This window comes from Antedon mediterranea, chromosome 11 (genome assembly GCF_964355755.1).
Source record: "Antedon mediterranea chromosome 11, ecAntMedi1.1, whole genome shotgun sequence".
In the NCBI taxonomy this organism is placed as follows: domain Eukaryota; kingdom Metazoa; phylum Echinodermata; class Crinoidea; order Comatulida; family Antedonidae; genus Antedon; species Antedon mediterranea.
Window position 1 is genome coordinate 5542604 of NC_092680.1, and position 25007 is coordinate 5567610.

The window sequence follows — 25007 nt, forward strand, 5'->3', positions numbered from 1 at the left end:
ACTGTTATAACATCATTCGATGATATTAATTTTTATTCTTATTCATTATTAATTATTATTATCTGGCGCTATCGATATTCAAAAATAGATATAAGATATCATTTTTGTAGCTTTTGTTTTAAATCTATTATGATGTTTTGGAAAATAGCAGTTTGTCGTAGGGTTGGTGGAAAGATGTGTTACTTTATAACGTTATAACGTTGATTGTTATCTTGGTAATGCTCGCCTATGAACGCCTATCACCCTTTTTATTGGAGCACTACGTATATTCTAGGTAACAGCAGAAGGATATAAAACACAAACCTACGAAGATGTCTATGGGTATTATAGAATTAGAAACAATCCATCTAATACAAAGAGAATCTCTGCCTTCTATTCGCCTAGTGGAAGTTTCCTGAACATCAAGCCAGTGCCAAATGAAATCAACTTTGGCGGTAATCATACTTTTGATGTTGATTACACCATTCCGACTGGCGCTAACAAAACAATCAATGTTAAGTATATGGTAAGTGTTAATATAGTGTACTAGTTACTGTAAAATGTATAAAGGTTCGTGGAATCCTTGTGTGTACTTTAAAAACTGGCGGTAATAATCTCATTAATTTTAAAATGTATTCATTTTTTGACAAATGTATTTGATAAATTTAAACTCTATACAATAATTAATGTTTATTGAATATAACTAGGTCACTGCTAGAGCTGCTGTAGCAACATTTGGCAGTTTAGAGGTGAAGATGCCTTCTTGTTCTCGTCAAGAGAAAAGATCTCGTCAGCTAATTTGGCCTTCATACGATTATTTTATTTCCAGACCAGAAGATGAATCAGGTATATATATATATATTATGGATTTCAATATTTGCAGCAATAATATTTCACTAAAGGGTTTGTAAAGGTATTATATAGATTTACGTATGCAAAAAATGTGAAATCCAAAAATGGCTTTCATTTATTTTTTATTGTTTTTATCTTTTTCCTTCTGGCTTGAGAAACCTTGGTCTTTTTTAAAAAAATATCCACACATTGGAAATCCAACTGCCATAGTGTTTTTTTTAAATATTTTTTAATCTGGGAATAAATCCTTTCTTTGTATGCCTTATAGATTATACTTTATATATTACTTTATGGAATTTGTAAATTATTTTTTTTGTTTATTGCTTAAAAAACAAAAAACAAATGGACCAGTCGCAATATAGTTAATATGGCAGAATACAATACCACCAGAATACATACTTCATTTCTTCTGTTGCAGTGATAGGATTGAAACCATTGCCACCAACATGTCAATTCTCGTTTAAGTTACCTATTGATGTCAATTCTAAAATGTCACCAGACGCCAAACTTCTAATTTACTACGCTCGTGAGGATAGAGAAATTGTTGCCGATTCAATTAAATTTAAAGTTGTCAGAGGTCTATCTAATCAGGTATTTTTTGTCAGCTGAAACTGATCAGAATCCCGGTTGATCAAGAATTTTGAAATAATAAGAGTACCCAGGCTTAAAACAATTAATCTAATAATTATGTTTTTTAAATTTTTTTAATGGTTTCCTCTCAAATCTATACAGGTAGGCAGGAGGGACAGCATGGGTATTTAGTATCCCATATATCTTATGGTTTTGTATTTTTCATGATAATAAAAAATCTACGACGCGGTCACATTCATCTACAATACTATTTTTATTGAAATTCACCATTTAAAGAACTTTTTGAAATAATTGTAACATTCATTACACAAATAGGTTAAATTACAATTTGAAGAAAATATGACAAGGCCTGGAGACAAAACAATACTTCGTGTTCAGTCATCATCAAATTCACTGTGTGCTATTGGAATCGTAGATAAAAGTGTTGAACTCCTTGGAACAACTAACCAAATTACCAATGATAAGGTGAGTTTCTATGTTATTGCTTACATTAATGGATCATGTTTCTTAATAGGAAACAATTCTATCCTTCAGCCTTTAAGCATTTTAGTGGCTTCAACTAGGAATAATGCATTATAAGAACACGTTAATACGTTTATCGGACAAAATAATCCACGGCTTTATATTTGCTCATAAAAAATAGATAGTTTGTTTTTAGTAAACCCACACCCCCACTTTTTTTATTCAGAAAAATTCAGTTGCAAATTCTAAACTCTAGATGTTTACATTTATTCCACACAGGTATTCAATTCTTTAACAACCTATTCATATCAAAACTTTGACTACACTTCAAAATGTACTCGTAGCTTATTCATAAATAAACGACCAGAAGACATTCCTCCTCCACCACCACCTCCGAACAGAGGGCGCTTCTATCAAAAGACTTACGTCAAAACGAAACATTTGGATAGTGCAACTGTTTTCTTGGTAAGTAGATATATATTTTTAAACTAGTACTGTACTAACTAGCTCTCTGTACAAACAGAGAGCCACACAGCAATACGCGGTTTTCAAATAGTTTTAGCTACAAATTATATAATTATACAAGAATACAAACGGCTTTTCCGAATGGTCTGTATCACCCTCTAACGGAACAAGCAACCATTAATGTAACATTAAAGCGTGGTTCCCACTAGCGACGCAACGCAAGGACGTAACGCAACGCAAGTGAATTGACCAATAACAAGCGATGGCTTATTCGCTTGTGATTGCTAACTGTCTATAACTTCGCTGGTCATTGGTTAAAACGCTTGCGTTGCGTTTACGTCCTTGCGTTACGTTCTAGTGGGAACCACGCTTAACTACTAATGTAACATTAACTACTAACGTAACCAAATTTAACCACTAAGTAACAACAGAAGAAAATGTTAAGAAATCATCTTAGACTTTAACAACTCTTTGTCATATTTTTTATTTTGAAAGTTGGAAATCTAAAATTGTTTGTTCATCAGCTCTCTTTAACTGGATAAATAATGGTTTTATTATTATCAAATTAATCGTTTGCCTGCTTTAATATTAAGCTTCAATGTTTTATGTCTCTCGCTTGTATCCTTGGGCAAGATACTTTACATACGTTTGCCTCTCTCCACCAAGGTGTATAAATGGGAACCTGGTTACATCAAGACACAACTTTGTGTCTGCAATATGGGAGTATGTATCTATATACGTGTTTGATAAAAAAAAAATATTGTTAATAATGTTTAGCGGCTCTTCAGCGGCCTCTTTCACAACATTAGGCGCTATATATATCCAGGATATTATTATTTATATTAATGTTACATTAGTGATTTTGATTGTTACGTTAGTGAGTGATACTGAGAAGTAAACTCTCTAGTTGTATACCAATGTATGTACAGTTTTATGATAAAATAACAGTAATTGCTGTACTGTGTTCATTTAACCATGTTACTTAAATGTTGCACCTCTATTTTATTTGTCACTGTTATTTTCAGAATGCTGGTGTTGCTTTTACGACAAGTTTAGATGTGGAAACAAGACCCTGCTATGAAATCACAGGTAACGCAGTAGTAGTGGTTCTTATGATGAAGGCTAGTGTGGTTTTAACACTTGCTTATCACTTCAAAAATAATGTACTAACAGTGGTGAATCTAGTAGTATTAGTATTAAAATGAATTAGTGGTAGTAGGATAGTATCAAAGCATGAGGCGGCCTTTAAATTATATTATTATGGCGACATGGCGAGGCCTTTAGTAGAATAAAATAAAAACCAGTCCTTTTGATCGAAAACACTATAGAAATGGAATGTCGTTAAATTTCTTAATTGGACTATTCATTAAATTGTCCCTATTTGGCCCAAATGGGGTATTCTAATTTAAAAGCTTTGTTTTACCTCACTTTTTCAAAATTTCTGATGTACAGAACACCACATGGAAAGATTATGGATGGATTATCAAGTGGACATTTTAGTAGAAGGTGAAGCTGAAGCAAAACAGATAGCAGCAAATCCAACAGACGAAGTCGAAGTCAAAAAAGAAGAACCTGCAGTCAACATAAGAACATACTTTCCAGAAACACTTTTGTGGAAAATTAAAAGAACTCGGTAAGAATTCGAAAGTGATTAATGTACATACACACATACATACATGTGGTAAGGATTCAATTTTTTAGATGGTCAGATATTGGTGTGTGTGTGTGTGTGTGTGTGTGTGCGTGTGTCTCTCTCTTGACAAGATAACGTCAAAACTCAACGGATCTTTACCAAATTTAAATCACAGATAGATATGTGGTCACGGACGACTCAATTCAATTTTGGAGACATTCTGGACCAGGATCCCAATTTTGAACTGTTATTTTATTATTAAGTATAGGTAGTACATCAAAACTAGGCTACAAGGCGGATCTTTATAACGATTTTTGATCCAGTATCTCTTGTTATTACTCTTGGCGGAGGTTGTATACCGGTAATGCATCTGTATTCGTATTGGTTATTGAACATTTTTGTTTTCAACACTAATAATAAAAGCTGAAAATAAACTTCCTATGAATAAGGGGAAGCCAATGCCCAGATTCTGGAAGATGTTTGAGATGACCGATTCCTCTACATTTGTTAAGGAGATAGTTGTCGCCTCTCAGTTTCGCGAGCAGGCCCCTTATTTGTATGTCAACATCATGAATGCACGGTGCCTCAAAACGAATCGGCGACCTTCCACTCTCCTTTTTTGACAGCAAAATGAAATTGAGACTTTTTTATATTACTTTATTTTAAACGAATATTAATAATTGATATAGGTAAGAATAAGTACACCTTGACATAGTACTACTCTTGTCTAAGCATATAATTAGCACACCTCCATTTCAGAAATTCTGAATCCGTCTCTCTGTTTGATACAATTTCGATATGATTTGTATGCATAGGATAAATAGTTGAAATTTTTTTTATCTTTTTAAACTTTAAAGTGAAGAAGATGGCGTAGCCAAGTTTGATCTGAAAGTTCCTGATACGATCACCGATTGGAAAGCAAACGGATTCTGTATATCACCCGACAGTGACATTGGTATTGGAGAAACTACAACATTACGTGCATTTAAACCGTTTTTCGTTTCTTTAACGCTTCCTTACTCGGTAATTCGCAACGAAAGTGTTCCATTGAAAGTAACGGTGTTTAACTACCTTGCTGACCAATGTCTTATGGTAAGATATGATACATAATATGTATCTTACTTTTTAAATCAATTCGTATGTATATCAGTGTAAAATACAATATTTATAAACACGTGGTAATTACAACAAAATACTAACTTACACGTGATGGAGTACTTTAGTATGCTCTTGAAACTTCTCTGGAAAATACCTGTAATGAAAAGCATAATTTTAGCTCATTAACAAAAATTATTTGCATGCAATGGTTTTTAAATTTTTTTTTCGCCTGGTTTTTGTGAAATCTTTTGACATTATACACGAGTATTGACTGATTTTTTTTATGGCATTTTATATTTTTTTTAGGTCAAACTTGAGCTCAAAGAAAGTAGTAACTTTACAACATTGGGTAATGACTTTAAACGTAAAGTGTGCGTTTGTGGAGGTGGGTCAAAGACTGTCCAGTACAGAATAGTACCACATACACTTGGAAATGTTCTCATGACAGGTAATTTTCTTTTGTACACTACACCATTTCAAAAATTGCGCAAAACATGAAATAAATATGATACTATGAAATGGTTTAAATTATTGTAATGAAATATTGAACTAATTGTAATTAATTTACAATATAATATAAATTTATTTAAAAAATGTAATATATAATATTTTCTGCTATGGTTCATTAAAATGTAGTTTCTGCTGTAACCAAGGGTTTCAGTAAAGCACTTGGTCGTAGAATGTGTGACGGTGAACCTGATCGCCCAGACAAACAATACATTGGCTTGACCGATGGAGTACAGCGTGATTTGCTTGTTGAGGTAAGCGAAAACTAAACATACAAACAATTGCGTATAATAATTATATTATTATTGCACAACAATTGGTGCATACTAGAATCGGCGTATAACTGCACATACCCAACTACCCATACCATAAAGCGTGCTTACCACTAACTGCGCATACACCAACTGCGCATACCACTAACTGAGCATACCACTAACTGCGTATTCCACTAACTGCGCATACCACATTGCATTTTCCTATCTCAATGTTTCTTTCTAACCTCCATTCATTACTCTATGTTATTGTATTTCAGTTTATTCTCATATTACACACTGTACTAATATATCTAGCAATGAAACACATCCAATTCAAACTTATCTAGAAATTAAGACAGTTTGTGTTTTGGTTTTGTTTTTTGTTTGTTAGCCTGAAGGGATAGAAAAGGATGAAACGCAGTCATCAGTTATATGTTTAAGCAGCAATGAAGCGAACGAAAAAGCAAGCTATAAAGTAAACTTCCCTGAAAACATTGTACCTGGATCGGACAGAGTGAAATTACAATTAATTGGTAGGCCTATGTTTGCATGTGTTTGTAACAAAACGACGAGAACGATTAGGAATGAAAATCCGACTTTTTCTGTGAAGGTCACATGAACCCAATATTGAACCTAAAACCTATAGAATAATAATAATAATAAACCCACAATACTCACATTTACTCAATTTTAATAATTACAATGCACACAATTTAGTATATTCTCATTCTACGTCATATCCGCCTATGTTCTTTTCAATATAATGTAAAGCGTTGGTGTAGGCCATACATAAATTCATTATAATGTATTCAATTTGAAAATGCTCATACGTTTGCGTGATACATATATTTTTGTAGGAGATATAATGGGACCAGCTCTCAACAACATGAATCATCTAATCCGGTTACCAACTGGTTGTGGAGAACAGAATATTGTAAAAATGGCGCCAAACGTTTACGTCTTAAAATACCTTATAAACACAGATCAAATCGAGGCTCGGTTAAAACAAACGATAGTTAACAACATAAGAGCAGGTGAGTTAATTGTTTCACATCCTACTATGTGTTTGTTTCCTAAATGAGATTTACAGCTATTTGTATACAATTTTAAAATAAAGGTTAATATTGTTCTACAACACTCACTAATTTCAAATTTTCGTAATATTTTTGGAGAAACCATTCTCCGTCCTCAGCGGGTGTTGCCTGACTGACGACTGATTGACTCCCTCCTTCTGGACGTAGATGGCGTTCTACGTGGTGTTTCTTTGAAAGTTATCTGTTTAAATATATAAATAGCTTCCCGTATTTTCCTGAGAATTAATTTGTCCTCTCGGCATAAAATCTTTACGTTAGATTTATCAAGTTCGTAGCCTGTGGGTTTAAGGTGTTCAGCAATGGCAGACTGAATGGAGGGGGTTATTGCAATATGTTCCCTCAAAGACATCTTTGTTTCGCCTATGTACACTTTGTCACTGCCTTTACAAGGAAGACGATAAACTACTCCTGATTTATCCTCAATGGATACTTTGTCCCTAGGAGGGACAAGAATATGACGAAGTATCTGATGTGGTTTAAAGGCGGGTGGGGGTACCGTATTGTCCACAAACCCGTTTAAGTTGCTCGGATATACCTTTAACAAAAGGAATCACCACCAGGATTTTTCTAGTACTAGATGTAGAAAGATCTAGATTTGAATTCCGAAGTGACTGGTCTTTCTTTACCGTGGCACGCTTAAAACTCCAATCTGCGTATCCACAGCGTTTTAATTTGTTTTTTATCTTTTGTGGTAGCCACCACCTTTGTTCATCATTCAATCTTTCCTAAATGTATTACAATTGTTGTATAATACTCTCATTTCATATAATATATAATACATTTCTATTAATACATGTTATTTTCAATAAATCCATCATACTTAACATCTAATATTCAATTAACAATGTTTGTTTTTTTCTTCTGATTAGAACAATCAGTTGTATTCTTTTTGTAACATATAAATCATTATTTTTTTTTTGTATCTATCCTATTCTTATATAATTTCTACTAGTACTGATTTCTTCTTTGTATACATATAATCTATTCTAACACATTCCCATTCTCTTAGCATTTTTTTTCATTTTTTTTTATAGATATTTACAATCATAGTATACTATTACCGTTGCATTTGTTTCGATCAAACATATATTCAATTAACAATGCATATTCTCTCTTTTAACTGTAAATTACTACTTACTAGCTATTTAAACTAACAAAATGTTAATATTGCTTTTTATTTTGAATAACAAATTATTTTCATTTACCATTGCTTTATATTTTAAATGAATTCACTTTTCAACTGAGTTTCTTTTGCCTTATTGTTACATAAAATTAATGTTGCATGAATTAGTGAATGAGTCAAAGATATATGATAAAAACCATAAAATATTTAACTACATAAAATGTCGTATATTATGTTACCAATCTTAGTACAAATATTGCACATTCCTTGTGATTAGTTCATTATGAAAGACATTAATAAGATTGTTTTTATGGTTACTGTGTTTAAATTTACATATTGAGAATTTATCAATAAAAATAATTTTATTTATATATTTATAATTCATTCTTTGTGCGTAAAATCCAAACATAACATGTTCTAACTAACATTATTTATATCTGTGTCCCAGAGTCTCCTGTTTATGGGATGAACTGAGACGAAATATAATGATAAATATAGAGTTAACGTTTTAATGCCGATTTAACATGTTTAATGTATTGTCTTTTTTCAACTTGTTGTGTGACCACAGTATCAGCTCGATCAAAAAGAGTCCTAATCACACTAAGTTTGTGCTCTAGTGGGTGATGGGAGTCAAAGGCCAGATATTGGTCAGTGTGAGTTGGTTTTCTTTACACACTGGCCTCTAACCTCCCATCGAATTGTCTTTTCACAAGCGTATCAAGAAAGGGCAACCGTCCGTCTTTTTCAGGATCGTTGGTGAACTTTATGTGTGGATTCTGGATGTTAATATGTTCAGTAAATTCTTAAATTTTGGATCTGTCGATAATCACATAAGTGTCGTCCACATATTGAAACCACACTTTCGGACCACTTTTCGCAGATTTTACAGCTTTAAGTTCAAAATCTTCGATATACATGTTCGCGATGATTGGACTAACAGGAGATCCCATAGCGCAACCATGATCTTTCAAAAGTCTATGACTCTCTACTAGAAACACCAAGTAGGACGCCACCTACGTCCAGAAGTAGGGAGTCAATCAGTCGCTGAGGAAGCCAAAAAATTAATTACGAAAATTTGAAATTAGTGAGTGTTGTAGAACAGTATTAACCTTTATTTTAATATTTTCCACCGACATTCTGCAGCCCAATCGAAACATTATCTTAAGCCACAAACTTAATACAATGTGACGATTTTCCAAGTATTCGAGAACCAGGATAAAGTATGTGAACTGTGTTGAGCAATGTGCTCTATTGATAAGATATGCTTCTCTGATTTAATGGTGTATCTTATTGAATTGAAATGAGAGAGGTAGACAGAAAAGAATTACTTAAGGAATACTTTAATTTTAGGCTATCAACGAGAGCTGAATTATCGCAGACAAGATGGATCATATAGTGCTTTTGGTCAATCCGACTACGACGGTAGTACCTGGTAAGTTGTTGGAGAGCTGATTGACACCTTTAAGTTACATAAAGATGTATACACAAAAAAATAAACAAAAATATGTAAATGTGTTCTTCTATTACCACAATTATTGCATACATGCAAACAAATATTTTTAAAAATGAGGTAGAGTAAGTAGATAAAAATGTTGAGTTATCAATGTTTCTTCATTTGGATTTTTCTTTTAAAATAACAATAATCATTATATCTATAGGTTAACAGCGTTCGTATTAAGAACGTTTGCAGAATCTGATGAATTCATTAAAATAGATAGCAACCTAATGAGAGAGAGTCTTTCGTGGTTGATAAACCAACAAAACAAGAAAACAGGCTGCATCATGTCAAGAGGAACTCTATTTAACAAGGCTATGAAGGTATGCCTAGGAGGCCTATTTGACTTACATAAAACGAATATTATTAACATCATGCATCAGCTAGTTGCTCAGAATATTGGGTAGCATTTTGAACAACTTTAAGCATAGCGCATGTAATTCATGCTCTATGTAATGACATTGGCTTCAATATCTAGGCCTACTAAGGGCGAATGATATTCAGTATATTTCTTACTATTTCTCATTTATGCAAATATTCTTGTGGATTATCGATAGGGTGGTGTTTCAGATGAAATAACGTTGACCGCATATACTTTGATAACAATGACTGAAGCTGTTGGCCAGAAGTTGGTAAATATTAAGTTTATTGTCTAAATAATTTATAAAAGAGCATAATCCAAAGCATTCAAATAGGTAATTTTCTATATTTTCTTACATTCTTATTTCTCAGAACGGAGGTATTGATCTGGCTAGCAAATGTCTTGTCAATCGATGGGATGACGTTGATTCGGGTATTCGGAATGACTCTTATTCGGTTGCATTGCTGGCGTACGCATTCAAACTCTCTAAACACGTCCGTTACCAAGAAGTGCTTAGGCAATTAAATGAACTTGCAATTGAAGAAAGTAAGATTCAATATACCTTAAAGAAATAATCGATACAATTACTGCTTTGTCAATTTTAAAATAAATATAATAGTTAAATAATAACATTATTTTAATAGATGGATTAATACACTGGGAACGTCCTGAAGGTCTAAAACCTAAGAACACATGTTATTACTGCCGAGCATCTTCAGCGGAGGTAGAAATGACTGCTTACGCTCTTCTGGCGCTTGATTTAGAAGTTGGCGCCGACCTAATAGAAGCGTTAAAGATCTCTAAATGGCTGATTAAACAACAGAATGCCAATGGTGGATATTCGTCTACCCAGGTTTGTACAGCCATCACTTTATTGTTACTTAATTGTTTCGTACCATTGCTACAAATTAACTCGATAACTTTCTTTTACAATGTATTTAATCTAACAGGACACAGTGATTGCGTTAAAAGCACTTTCATATTTTTCCGAGGCACTTTACACATGGGAAACTACCCAGATGAGTATCACAGCGACCTCGTCGGCTGGAGGTGAAACTGAAACGTTTGAATTAGACTCCTCTAATCGCCTGTTACTTCAGAGAATGGACATAGAAAAAGCACCAACAACGGTTGATATAGAGTATTCCGGGACTGGGTGTGCTCTTATACAGGTATAAGTCTAAATATATATTGTAAAAGAACAAACCGAAATTGAGAAACTCTGAACATTCTAGAAGTAAAATAAAAAGTGAAAATAAGTCACCTAGAAAGTTTCTAGAATTATAGTATATATATAATATTATATATCCTAGGTTCAAACACTCTACAACATCTATGAAAAACCAGAAGTGGAAGTAGAACCATTCAGTATCAGTGTCGAATCAATCCCAGATGAAAAGCTGGGATGCCAAAAACAGACTGTCCGAATTACCGTATCGTAAGTTATAATTTATAACAAAACAGTAACGGCAATCACATACACTGGATAAGAAAAAAATATTCGCTGCGTCAGGATGCAGATAAAGCAATGATTATAAGGTTGATACACCTTGATACGCCACAAACAGCAAATACTACTGTAGCATAACCTAAAAGTAAATTTAGACACACAACAAGATAATGATTCTCTATAAAATGAACATTTTTTTAATCTTGATATTTAATTCAATTCAATTCCATTTATTTCTACACAATACACAATAACATACAGGATAATAAATACGATAAAGTAATCATGTGGGGGAGGGTCATATAAGTCAGAAAGACTTTAAATTTGACCCACACCACGAATACGAAAAAGAAAAAAAATACGTTAAACTAATAATAAATAAAAGAAAACAAAGCTACAATTTCTATTTAAACCACTTTTTCCAATCTTAACTGGTCTTATGAAATACGTTCATCATATCTTGAAAGTAGTAGTAGTAGTAGTATACTAATTTGAATTCGACAGGTACAATGGTGAAGACCAAGTATCCAGTATGTCGATTGTGGAGGTTAAGCTTGTTTCTGGATACTATGCGGATAAAGATTCACTTAAAAGTCATGACACACTTGGATTCAAAAGATATGAAGCTAATGGTAACATGCTCGAGTTTTATTTTGATGAGGTAATTCGTATTTAAATCTAATTAATATATATTGTTTTAAACGTTGTGTACGTTTATCTATGCCATAAATTACTTAATAACGCACATATACCTTCTACACATCTTCTGTATTATAGACTATTAGTTATTATTATTATTTATAAAGACAGCATAAAAGACATACATACATATATGTTTTTAATTTGTAGACCTACTGAGTTACGTAGAAGAATTAACATTCATATTTGTTTCAATTTCAGTTCACCTCTGAGCCATTAAGCTTTGAATTTGATGTGCTACAAGATATAAAAGTAAAGAATTCTAAGCCTGGAATAGTAACCGTGTATGACTATTATGAAGCAGGTAGGATACCATTGTAGCAATATTGTACTCCAAAAAAATATTTATATACATTTAACAAACATTTATATTGTTGATCCATGTTATGCATTCTTGTTATTCTCTCTGCTATTTTAACTTACTTTAATTTTATCGTGTTTCACCTATTGTTTTCTCTGTTTTAAGGTGACTAATCTATTTTGAAAACATATTTAAAAACCGTAAATAATCTCCTTCCATACGATTTAATTTATTTATATGTTTCATATTCTGTTTTGATGTGTGTGAGTTGTGCGGAGATTAGGCCTACATTTTAAAAACTGATCCTGCTTACTTACCATAGTAGGCGGAAATATAAAAATAGAAAAAGATGCTGAATTTGATGTTGAGAAAAATGAGGAAAAAAGAAGAAGATCGTGATGATATTGTCTATAAATTTAATGCTATTTTGTTTACTTTGTCTTTTTACAGAATTGAAGTCTGTCAAATCTTACAAGTTTTGTGGGTAGTCACTTTACCACCAGTATATGAAAGATGCTACTATAACCAGTAGATTAGTTAAAAACATAATAATTGATCAATAAAGTTTTCTAAGATTAACTTTACAGTTATTCTTTGATGAGACTACTATCTTCATCTTTTCTTTAATATTATTAATTGTACTACTAAAAAATTTACAATTCATTAAAAATTACTCTAAAATATTCAAATTGCATTTTACAAGTTTCTATTGACTATAGTAACTATTAATAATCTGTTAAATAAATATTTCCTGAAAATTATGTTCAAGTACCTGTTATTTGACTCAATTAACATTTATAATAGGTCTACAAATAATGGTGCTGTGGAATTTGTTAAAAGCTATTTATAGGTAGACATGACATGCTAAATTAAATATTTTGGATCAATTACTGCAAAGCATAAGACAAGATGTTTTGAGTAGAACTTAAACTGAATACCGATTGACGTTAAGTAAACATTATTTAGAACGAAGAACTCATGCGATCAAAAGAAAACCATCGAAGAATAAGCAACAGACAGTTATTATATTTTCTATAATTTCTTGTTTTATTACATTAAATATCATTTTGACGAATTAAAGCAATATGGTCTATTTTTACGTTGTTCGATGTTGGTTAATGTTGATATACTACAGTTCGTTTGTTAATACTCAGATGCCTACAATACATCCTATTGAAATTCAAGTGTGGGTTGGAGATAAGGCTACTTTTGAATGTACCACTAGTGTGACACCTTCTGAGATGAAATGGTTGTGGTTTAAGACGTATATGGGCAGAACTTCATTTCTAGTGATTGAGGAAGAAGTTATCGATTTCAGATATGAATTTAAAATTGACGATGATAGAAGGAAGAGTACACTAACAATATTAAATATCACAGTTGAGGATGGTAACGAGCAATATTACTGTGTGAATATGGAACAAAATCGATAAATGCAACACTCTTAGTTCTTATAGGAACTAAGTTAGACATAAAATATCCAGAGTGTAAATCTGATAACAGTACAGTAAATACAGAGAAAACACTTACACTTCAGCCTGTTTTCCTGTCGACGTTATTCGACGCTATCGTTAACAATTATCGGCGATCTTCAACTTCCGATGACAACAAATCTTATCTAGCTGGGTTGAAACATTTGCTGACTGCTGAAGACGAGACGTCAATATTCACACGTAGAGAAGGTATAGCAGCAACTGTTAACCAAAGTTGTTCCATAACGCTCACCATTCCACCAACGGTCACTATCATTATAACCCTGACATCCTTTGCTGTTATGGACCCGTTAGAATTTACATGTAAAGTGATGAGTCCGTGGAATGTTACGACATATATCTGAAAGTACGATAATAAACCGATTGATCTGACAAGTAAAAAATTCAAACTCAACAGTGACAACACTGAGTTAACTATATCAAATTTACAATCAGAAGATGAAGACAATATAGTAGAATGTACATCGATGTCATTTGGATTGAGTGGTAGAGATTTGGTAATAATTTCAATGTATGATTCGAATGAGAAGCAGGAAAATAGTACACTTTTAATAATGTTTGTAGTGGTTGGATCTGTAGTTTTGACACTGTTGGTATGATTTTCTATCTTCATACTCTTCCAAAATCAGAGACAAAGACGACAAAAAGATTATCGAAAACAAGAAGAAATTCTGACAATAAAAACCAGTCTAATACAAATGGGAATTAGCGCGATGCCCTCTAAACAGTATGTCATTGTCAGAGAATATTTCTCACGAAACTAGTGTTTTCAATTTTCATACCTGAACTAACCTCTTCAAGACATTCTTGTGAAAGGCATACCGATATAACTGATAGAAATGAGACTGAAGGAAGAAATAGCTCCGAAACATCGTCATTGGAAAACAATGAAAGCAATGGTAAAGTTAATAAGACTAAAATCGGACACGAATTAATGAATATTCTATATTTGGTATTAAACAATATATAAATTATTTACACACCAGGTATCGTTTGAAGTTATACGGTATGTAGCATAAATTATATGTTAGTATTTCGAAATTTTAAATTTAAGCAATTAAATGAAGAAAGGGAAGTTCTATTAAACTTTTCTAATCGTTCCTATTTATTCCTCGACATTTCTTGGGATTTTTAAGCAATGCTTTAGTTATATATAGATAGAAAATCCAAATTAAAAGAAAAAATTACTTTTTATTAAATTGTTAGAATCTACATTAATATTTACAACATGTCTACAATAATGGTGGTAGGAAAGATTTTTATAGGTGACCCGTAGATGTTTTGAAAAAGAAATTCAATTCAATACCGGTACTGTTGTTAACGGTAAGTAAATATTATTTACACACATTGAATACAATGTGCCATTGCGTGTCATACACAACAAAACATAGATTGAAATACAGTATAATAATAGACGCGTTTAACCGAGACCAACAGACAACCATCGATAACACTAATCAATCGTTTCAGTTTCTGTGAATCATAATACATTTGGATAAGATAACTTCTCGTTTTTTTTATATATTAAACATCATTTTTGAAATTAAAGCAAGATGGTATATTTGTTTGTTATTCGGTGGTTGTTAATGTTGGTTTATTGCAGCTGGTTTGTTGATGCTCGTACCACTATACATCCTACTGAAATCCACGCGTTGGTTGGAGATAATGCTACAATTGAATGCAGTACTAGTAGAACGCCGTCAGATACGACGATATGGTGGTGGTTTAAAACATTTAGTCACTCAACTATACAAATAGCGATTGAGGAAACATTTGTCGATGTCAGATATGAATTAAACATTGATGACGATAGAAGGAAGAGTACACTGACAATATTAAATGTTACAGTGGAGCATGGTCACGTTCAATATTATTGTCAATATGGAACTGTGTCAACAATGAATGCTACACTAATTATTACAGGAACAAAATTAGATTTACAATATCCAGAATGTCAATCTGATAACAGTGTCGCCAATACAGAGAAAAAAATTACACTAACATGCAGTGCAATTGGTGGCGATCCAAGACCATTATTACAGTGGTATACAGATGGCGAAAGGGTTACAGAACAAATTCAAAGTTATTGCGACTGTGATGGTATATCTTATATTTCTATGTTGACGCATGTGCTGATTGCTAAATATGAGTCGGCAATATTTACATGTAAAGCAGAAGGTATAGCAGCAACTGTTGACCAAAGTTGTTCCATAACACCAGCAATTCCACCAACGGTCATTATCATTGCAAACACAACCACTTTTGCAGATGGCGACTCTTTAGAATTCACATGTACGGTAATGACCCCTTGGAACATTACAAATTATATTTGGACGATTGATAACCAGTTACTCACTTTGAGTAGATTCAGGTATAGAATGAAAAACGACGGAAGTGTTCTTACAATATTTGATCTAGATCAAACTCATTACAACATCAGATGTAACGTAACCACTGCATCTGGATTACTTGGTAGTGACGATGTTGAAATTACCTATGTAGGCCTAGATGAAATGGATAATGATTCAAACAATTTAACACTGACTCTATGTCTTTCACTTGGTATGTTTTTAGTTGGATTTATCATGGGTAGTCTGGTTACATTTCGGAAAAACCTGAAATTTTTCTGTGTGAATGAACCTCAGTCTGAATCAAAACCACCTGCTGAAAATACTCATCTAAGCTTAAGTTCTTCTGTTGATAAACCTTACTATCAGGAAACAATCATTTCGTCTGAACAGATTGTTTGCTCCGAAACTGATTATTCAGAACTAACTCCAACGACTCCTTCAATATACAGCGAATTAAACGAACTGAAGGTGCAGAAGAAGTGAATATACGATTGTCATAAAAGTTGTTCTTTATACAGGAACACTCGTTGGAGTTTATGTTATTATTTGTAAATATATCAAAAGGCGGAAATATAAAAATAAGATGCTGAGATTGATTTTGAAGAGAAAAAGAAGAAATACTAATAGATCAAAAAACTTTATTATCGGTATCTTTAATGGTTGGTAAGTTGCCTTTTCCTTGCACGTTTAGGAACCCGGCCTTGTTTTTTTGGTGTTTGTGACTTTTCTTACAGTACTTCTTTATATTTATATATTTTTTGCTTTTTAAAATGAATTGTAAATATCCAATCTTATATTTTTTTATATATTGTTTGCAATAAAGATGAATATGAATGAATATGAATGAATAATGTTTCGTCTTTTTTTAGAGAATTTAAGTCTTTATGATATCTGAAATGAAAGTTGCTAGGAACCAACATACTGTAGTTATTAGTGTTATTAAACTAATCTAACAATTGTTCAAATTTTCTATAATTCATCAATTTATAAAAAATCATTTCAAAATGTGTTGTTTCAATTCAATTTATTAATGATCTGTTGAGATGAAATAATTAGTAAAAATGCTTTATGAAAAGTATGCTGAAGTACGTTTTGTTATTGTTATTAGAGTCACATTAATATTTATAATAGGTCTAAGAATAATGGTACTAGTGATATTTTAAAGATATTTATAGGTGAAGTTTAGTTAACATAGTCATGCTAAATTAAATTAATTGGATCAAATCGCGAAGCATAAAGATATTTTAATAACGATTGACGGTAAGCAAATATAATTGAGGACTACATGCCATGTGATCAAAAGAAAACCAACGAGCAATAACCAAACGACAGTTGTATTAGTTTAAATGAATTATTCTTTATTTTAGATCAGACAAGTTATCGTTTTATTTTACATTAAAATTTATTTTGACAAAGTAAAGGAATATGGTATATTTTTACGTTGTTACGTAGTTCCTAATTTTATTCTTGATACAAATTAGTGTTTTTTTAATAATTTGTCAGAGTGAAGTGCGCTTTTACTATACTTACTCCTCCCATGCGAATTAGTATACAAACACATAATAAGGCAGAAAAAGGGTAATTCTAGTAATAATAATAAATAAATAAATAAATAAATTATTTATATCTGAAAGTGGCCTATATTTGCAGTAAACTTGTTACGTTCTCTTATGGATCTATTTTTTTTAAATACTAACATTTCACAACATAATAATACTTATTAAAATCCAAATATGTTTAATTTTTTTTTAAAAATTTGAGACCAAAGTTACTATCTATTTCGCCATAGTTAATGTAGGCTTCATGCGTACGATGCGCCCTCTGTCAAAGTATTTATAAAGCTATAATTAAATGTATTCCTATGAGATGTTCAAATACTACTGTCCTGGTATTACTATAGTTATTGTTCAACATTTTAATAATTCTACACAAATAACAGTGCTATGGGATATTGTTAAAGCAATTTATATATGAAGCTAGTTGACATCAGTCATGCTAAATTAAAGGTTTTGGATAAATTATACGAAGCATAATGGTGTTTTGAAAATAAACTAAACTCAATACCCTTGTTAACAGTAAGTAAATATTATTAGGACCCACAGTTAATAAAATGTGCCAGGCGCAACAAAACACGTCGTTGCTATTGTGAATCACACATTCGTTAATTAGATAGATATATACATACATTATATCTAGATTCTTCTTTTCACTAAACATTATTTTGAGGAAGTAAAGCAAGATGGTTCATGTGTACGTTTTTCAATGGTTGTTAATGCTGGCTTATTGCAGCTCATTTGTTAATGCTTTTACAACTATACATCCTACTGAAATCAAAGTGTAGGTTGGAGATAGTGGTACTTTTGAGTGTAACACAACTGCCACGTTACCTTCAGACAAGAAATGGATGTGGTTTAAGACGTATAGCTACCGCACGATACTCTTAGTGACTGAGGGACAAGAGTTTAACGATGCCAGATACGCATTAAACGTTGACGACGATAGAAAAAAGAGTACACTGACAATATTAAATATTACAGTGGAGGATGATCAATATAAATATTACTGTCAATTGGGATCTGATGTATCAGCAATAAATGCCACACTCATAGTTATTTCAGGAACTAAGCTAGAAATACAATTTCCTCTGTCTCAATATAATAACAGTATAGCGAATACTAATAAAACAATTACACTGACATGCAGTGCAATTAGTGGTGATCCAAGACCACTATTACAATGGTACAGAAACGGTAAAAAGCTCACAGAACCGGTTCAATACCAAAGTTATGTCAATGAAATGCATTATATTGCTGTGTTGGAGCATTTGTTGACTGCTGAAGATGAGACAGCAATATTTACATGTAAAGCAGAGGGTGTTGCAGCAACTGTCAATCAAAGTTGTTCCATAAAACCAGCAATTCCACCGACGGTAACTATCATTACAAACACAACAACTGTTGCTGTTGGGGACTCATTAGAATTTACATGTAAAGTGATGAGTCCGTGGAATATTACCACTTATATCTGGAAGTATGATGATCAACCGATTGATTTGACAAGTAAAACGTTCAAACTCAACAGTGACAGAACTGAATTAACTATTTCAAATTTACAATCAGCAGATGCTGAGAAAGTAGTAAAATGCATAGCGAATACGTTATCTGGATTGAGTGGTAGTGATTCTGTAATAATTTCAATATATGATTCGAATAAGCAGGAAAATAGAACACTTTTAATAATATTGGTAGTAGCTGGAGCTGTAGTGTTTATAGTTTTGGTATGTATTGCGATTTTCATATTATGTCAAAATCAAAACCGGCAAAAAGAAAACCGGATGAAAAAAGAAAATTCAGCCGACTACGCTATCGTTTTTAAAACAAATGACAACATGCGTGGTGTACCTCAAAACAATCTAAATATTACGGAAGATATTTCTGGTAAAACTGGTGATATAGTTCCCGAACTAACAACTTATTCACATGAGAATCGTATAACTGCTAAAAATGAGACTGAAGGAACATATAGTTTCGAAACGTATGGACATTCATCAGACCATGATGGAAATACGACAAACGAAGATGGTATTGATGCTTTGTATGCACAACCGGTAAAACCTAGAAAATCGGATATTCGTTGTAGGCCTACCACCAGATTTTAAAGAATTATATGCAAAACCAATGAAGGAAACAAAAGGAAAAGTTAACATACTTTTACATTAAAGGGAACCACTCGGTATAAAATGTGTATCCACATTGAAAATCTCACTAGTTTTATAATGATTTGCACAATTGAAAGCTAATGCCTATTTGGTATTAAACAATATAATTAATTTAAACCTGGAAGTGTGAAATCTTATGGAATATGGAAAAGAAAGTATATTTATAGTTGTATATGTTTAGCCTGTAACTATTTAATTGGTCAAACAAGCAAATTAAATTGCATTATTAAATATACGCAGGGGTAAATGTATCTATTTTATTGTATAATTGCAATAGCTGGCTGCTCCCAAAGTTGTTATGAAAAAAATTGATACCTGTCATAGGTCCCAAGAACTATTATTAATGTGAAATATCCGAAAAAGATTAGCAATAATAAGTTATATTTGGTAACAAATACTAAACCTTTATCTGAGAATGTAAATAAACTTAGGTGGTCTATGCATGGAGTTGTTATTAGATAACAACTCCCTGGTCTATGCTTGGCCATATACTTAGAATGAGTGAAGATACTCCTGCTTTTTCAGCATTGGTGTTTGGTATAGTACACTCTAATCCAATACAAGGGCGAATTGGAAAACATCAAACCAATCTGTTAAGTACACTTAGAAATGATTTATTTATCAGAAATGTTAAGATAAATAATTTAAACGACCTAATTAATTTGCGTGAGATTGCCAGCAACAGAAATAAGTGGCTTTTGTTATTTTGAATCTTTATTTTTACGTTATTTTATATTTTGTGTTGTTGTAGGATGCATGCATATAAGAACGTATCAGATTTTGTAAATCCACAGTGCGTAGGTTTTTTACATTTTTTGGAATAAAGTTACCTATATATATAAATGTATTTATAAAGTGTAAGCAAAATGCATTTGTAAACAACTGTAATACACCAACTATTATTAGTAGTTATAATGTATATGTTTCAGATCACTTGATCATCTGGCCGCATATAGATAACCAGTAGGCCTAGAAATTAATCGTTTAATTGATCACCTGTCAATTAGTTCATAGATCAAGTTATAGCATACAAATATAATTAATTTGGCCTCATATCACGTGGTGCGACATTATTAAATTCACTCTACTTCAGACTTACAAAAAACCTTCTCTTTATAATTATATGCAAATCCAAATAATCAATTCTAAATTGGATCAATTATTAAAAAGCATAACAAAAAATGTTCCGAAAAGAAACTCAATACCGTTGTTAATATTAATACTTCTTTCTTGGAGATCCAAGAAACATTTATTATATATGGCCTTTGGCCCAAATAATATACAATGTAATACAATATTAAATAAATATCAGTTGAGTGCGTTTAGAAATTCTGTTCTACGTTTAAATGAAAAGAATAAATATTTTCCAAGTTTAACAATAAGATCAGTATTTGTGGCAGACATAAGATAAATATATTTTAATTTAGTTGGGTTGTTTGTATAAAAGGAAAACATATATTTAGTTCTAATATCTGAATAAAATGGACAAACTAAAGTGAAATGATATTCATCTTCAATTGATTGTAAAGCACATAATTTGCATAATCTTTCATTTCTATTTATACAATTCCATCTTCCTTTTTCAATTTCTAATTCTAAAATTCCTAGTCGTATCTTAGTCATAATTTGTCTATGTTTGTAATTTGTTACTTTTGTTAGATATTCTTCAATTCCAAACTTATATTTAACGTGCTTGTAATATTGGAGCTTAGAGTGTAGCCTAGTATCTTCGTAGAATTTCTGTCGTTCAATGTCTGTAAGCCTTTGTTTAAAATTTGAAATAAAAGTATATATATTATTAACCTGTTATGCAAGTAGTGTAAAGTAAACATTATATAACCCACAGTGAATAAAATATCAAAACAAAACAAAACATGAATTAATTATAACAGGCGCGTTTAACCGATACCAACAGACAATCATCGAAGAAACACTAATCAATCGTTTCAGTTTCTGTGAATCATAAATAGATCAGATAAGTTCTCCTTTTTCTGATATGTTATTATGTCTGTTATTATTTATTTATTTTATGTAAATTGATAACATTATCATGATATCCGTAATTTTTTTTTTTTGAAAACTAGTACAGTACAGTTATTTAATAACGGTATAGCAGTCACTATTTTATTTTGTATTAAATGATTCTATCGGTTAATTAATGTATCGGTTAAAAATAGTGGACTTTAAAAAAAAATATGTTCCGCCATAGCACTACATCTGATTTCCAACAGAGATGATGATTGATTGATCAATACATGTGTTACAGTAATGTTAGCTTTAACTTAACTGATTTTTTTTTATTGTTTAGGAACATTATTTTGATAGTAATAATAATGGTATTCTTATATAGCGCTTAATACAATATTTCTAAGTGCTTATCACACACATATGATGGCCAGTGTGCTTGGTGTATAAATATATTGAAGCTTTACACATAAACTTGAGATTGATCTGTTTGGTTTTATAAAAGATCTATTTTTTTTTAAATACTAATATTCAACAAAATAATAATATGTAATAAAAGACATTAGAAGAGAAATATTATGTATTTCTTTTGTTTAAATTTAAGACCAACATTAATATAATAACTACCATACTTGTTGGCCTCGTTAATTTAGGCTTCATGCGCCCTCTACCAAGGTATTCATAAAGCTATAATTTGTGTTTGTGAGAATAGTAACTTCATGAAAGACATGTTCAAATACTATTTTCTGGTAGCGATATTTCTTATCGTACATGAATTGGAGACCCTTCATGGAAAGTCACAAAATAAACATAAATATTCATTAGTCACATTCATAAGCTATGGCGTAAGAGCTAATGCAAACGATTTCCGTTGAAACTATGGACTTTGCATGCCGATGTATGGGGTTCGAATCTTCTTTTTACTTTATAGTGAGAGAGATTATTCAGAGGGTTAGGTTAAATTATATTTGGAAGTAGTTCAGGTATCTTACACATAAAGAATTTTTCATTGTTCACTTATGACGAAACATTATATATATTTTTATTGGAGCTAATATTATTTATTTATATATTATTAAATTATTATTATATTTGGTTCTACACAAGTATTAGTGCTATGGGATTTTTTGACAGCAATTTATAGGTGAAACTTAGTTGACATAACATGCTAATATAAAGGTTTTGGATCAACTATACGAAGCATAAAGGAAACAAGATGTTTTTGAAAAGAAATTAAACTCATTACCATTGTTAACGTTATGTAAATATTGCCATTGCGTGTCATGTACAACAACAAGGCCAACAGCCATTAAGTCGCGTGCTACAATGCATAGTGATACCGGACCGACAGACAAACAGACCGACAGACAGACAGACCGACAGACAGACGGACCGACCGACATAGTAAATTATACTGACCGAAATTACTGAACATGTTTAAAAATGTTGAAATGTTTAAAAACATTTATATTTTTTTAATTTACACGTGCGTAGCCTGTAACTTTTGACGTGCTCGTATAACGTAATTTCGAGTTGAAAAGTAAGTCAAGAAAACAGAAATCGGGCAAAATGAGTGCGCAATAACATTTAACGCGCAGTGCGCGCGCAAAAATCTGCGCACTGATGGCAATTTTGTAAACGCTTAAAATTGCCTGAAACGTACTCTTATTTCATCGAAAATAAATTTTGAAAATTTTAAGCGCGCGTACGCATGCGTTACATGCGCTACGCACGTAATTGTATTGCCATATGATGATTTATGCCCTGAAATTTATGAGTACCAAATTTTATTTAATTGTGATTCATGGTTGTTAAGATATGATTACAAACGTGATTTCGTTAAATCGTGCGTAGACTGCGTAATTTTTTATTGCGCACCGTGAAAACATAACCACATCGATTCCTGGCCATAAGGAACATTCTGTGAAAAATTGACTTAGCTAGATTAAACTGATATCAAGATAAGGTCATAAAGCGATAAAACGCATAGTGATACCGGACCGACAGACAGACAGACCGACAGACAGACCGACAGACAGACCGACAGACAGACCGACCGACCGACATAGTGAACTATAGAGTCGCTTCCACGCGACTAAAAACGAATTGAAATATAACACACGCGCTTAACCGAGACCAACAGACAACCATCGATAACACTAACCAATCGCTCCAGTTTCTGTGAATCAGGAATACATTTAAATCAGATAAGTTCTCGTATTTCTGATAGTAAACATCATTTTTGGAAAGTAAAGCAATTATGGTATACTCTTACGTTGTTTGATGTTGGTTAATGTTGATTTATTACAGTTTGTTTGTTAATACTCAAATGCCTACAATATATCCTACTGAAATCCACTTGTTGGTTGGAGATAAGGCTACCTTTGAATGCAGTATTAGTTCGCCGTCAGAGATGAGATGGCAGTGGTTTAAAACATTCAGAAGCGTTATAGTTTTAGCGCATGAGGGAGAGATTTCCAATTCCAGATATGAATTCAACATTGACAACGATAGAAAGAAGAGTACACTAACAATATTAAATAGCACAGTGGAAGATAGTCAATTTAAATATTACTGTCAACAGGGATCGGTATCGATGAATGTCACACTCATCGTTATCATAGGAACAAAGTTAGATTCAAAATATCCAGCGTGTCAATCTGAAAACAGTATTGTCAATACGGATAAAACACTTACAATGACATGCAGTGCAAATGGTGGCGATCCAATACCAGTATTACAAAATGGTACAGAAACGGTAAAAAGGTTACAGAACAGGATCAAAGTTCTGAAAATGAATTATCTTATTTTGCTGTTTTAAGCCGTGTGTTGACTGTTGATGATGAGACGGCAAAATACACATGTAGAGCAGAAGGAGTAGCAGCAACTGTTAACCAAAGCTGTTCCATAACACCAGCAATTCCACCAACGGTTATAATCATTACAGCATATTTTGCTGTTGGCGAATCTTTAGAATTCACGTGTAAGGTAATGACCCCTTGGAACATCACAAATTATATTTGGACGATTGATAACCAGTTAGTCACTTTGAATAGATTTAGGTATAGCATGAACAACGACGGGAGTGTTCTGACAATACTTTATTTAGATCAAAC

At 32.1% G+C, this 25007-nt stretch overlaps 1 protein-coding gene across 1 annotated transcript; it reads left to right on the top strand.

The window, feature by feature from the left end:
- Nucleotides 1-733: 733 nt before the first annotated feature.
- Nucleotides 734-13003, top strand: LOC140062197 (alpha-2-macroglobulin-like). Its single transcript, XM_072108287.1, has 21 exons — nucleotides 734-825; nucleotides 1250-1422; nucleotides 1738-1887; nucleotides 2164-2349; nucleotides 3375-3438; nucleotides 3802-3982; nucleotides 4840-5074; nucleotides 5387-5528; nucleotides 5717-5841; nucleotides 6233-6374; nucleotides 6699-6875; nucleotides 9409-9490; nucleotides 9717-9876; nucleotides 10111-10185; nucleotides 10286-10460; nucleotides 10559-10767; nucleotides 10865-11086; nucleotides 11228-11352; nucleotides 11869-12025; nucleotides 12265-12367; nucleotides 12815-13003. The coding sequence occupies exons 1-21, from the start codon at nucleotides 735-737 to the stop codon at nucleotides 12850-12852; spliced, it is 3012 nt and encodes a 1003-aa protein (XP_071964388.1). The 5' UTR covers nucleotide 734; the 3' UTR covers nucleotides 12853-13003.
- The last annotated feature ends 12004 nt before the right edge of the window (nucleotides 13004-25007 follow it).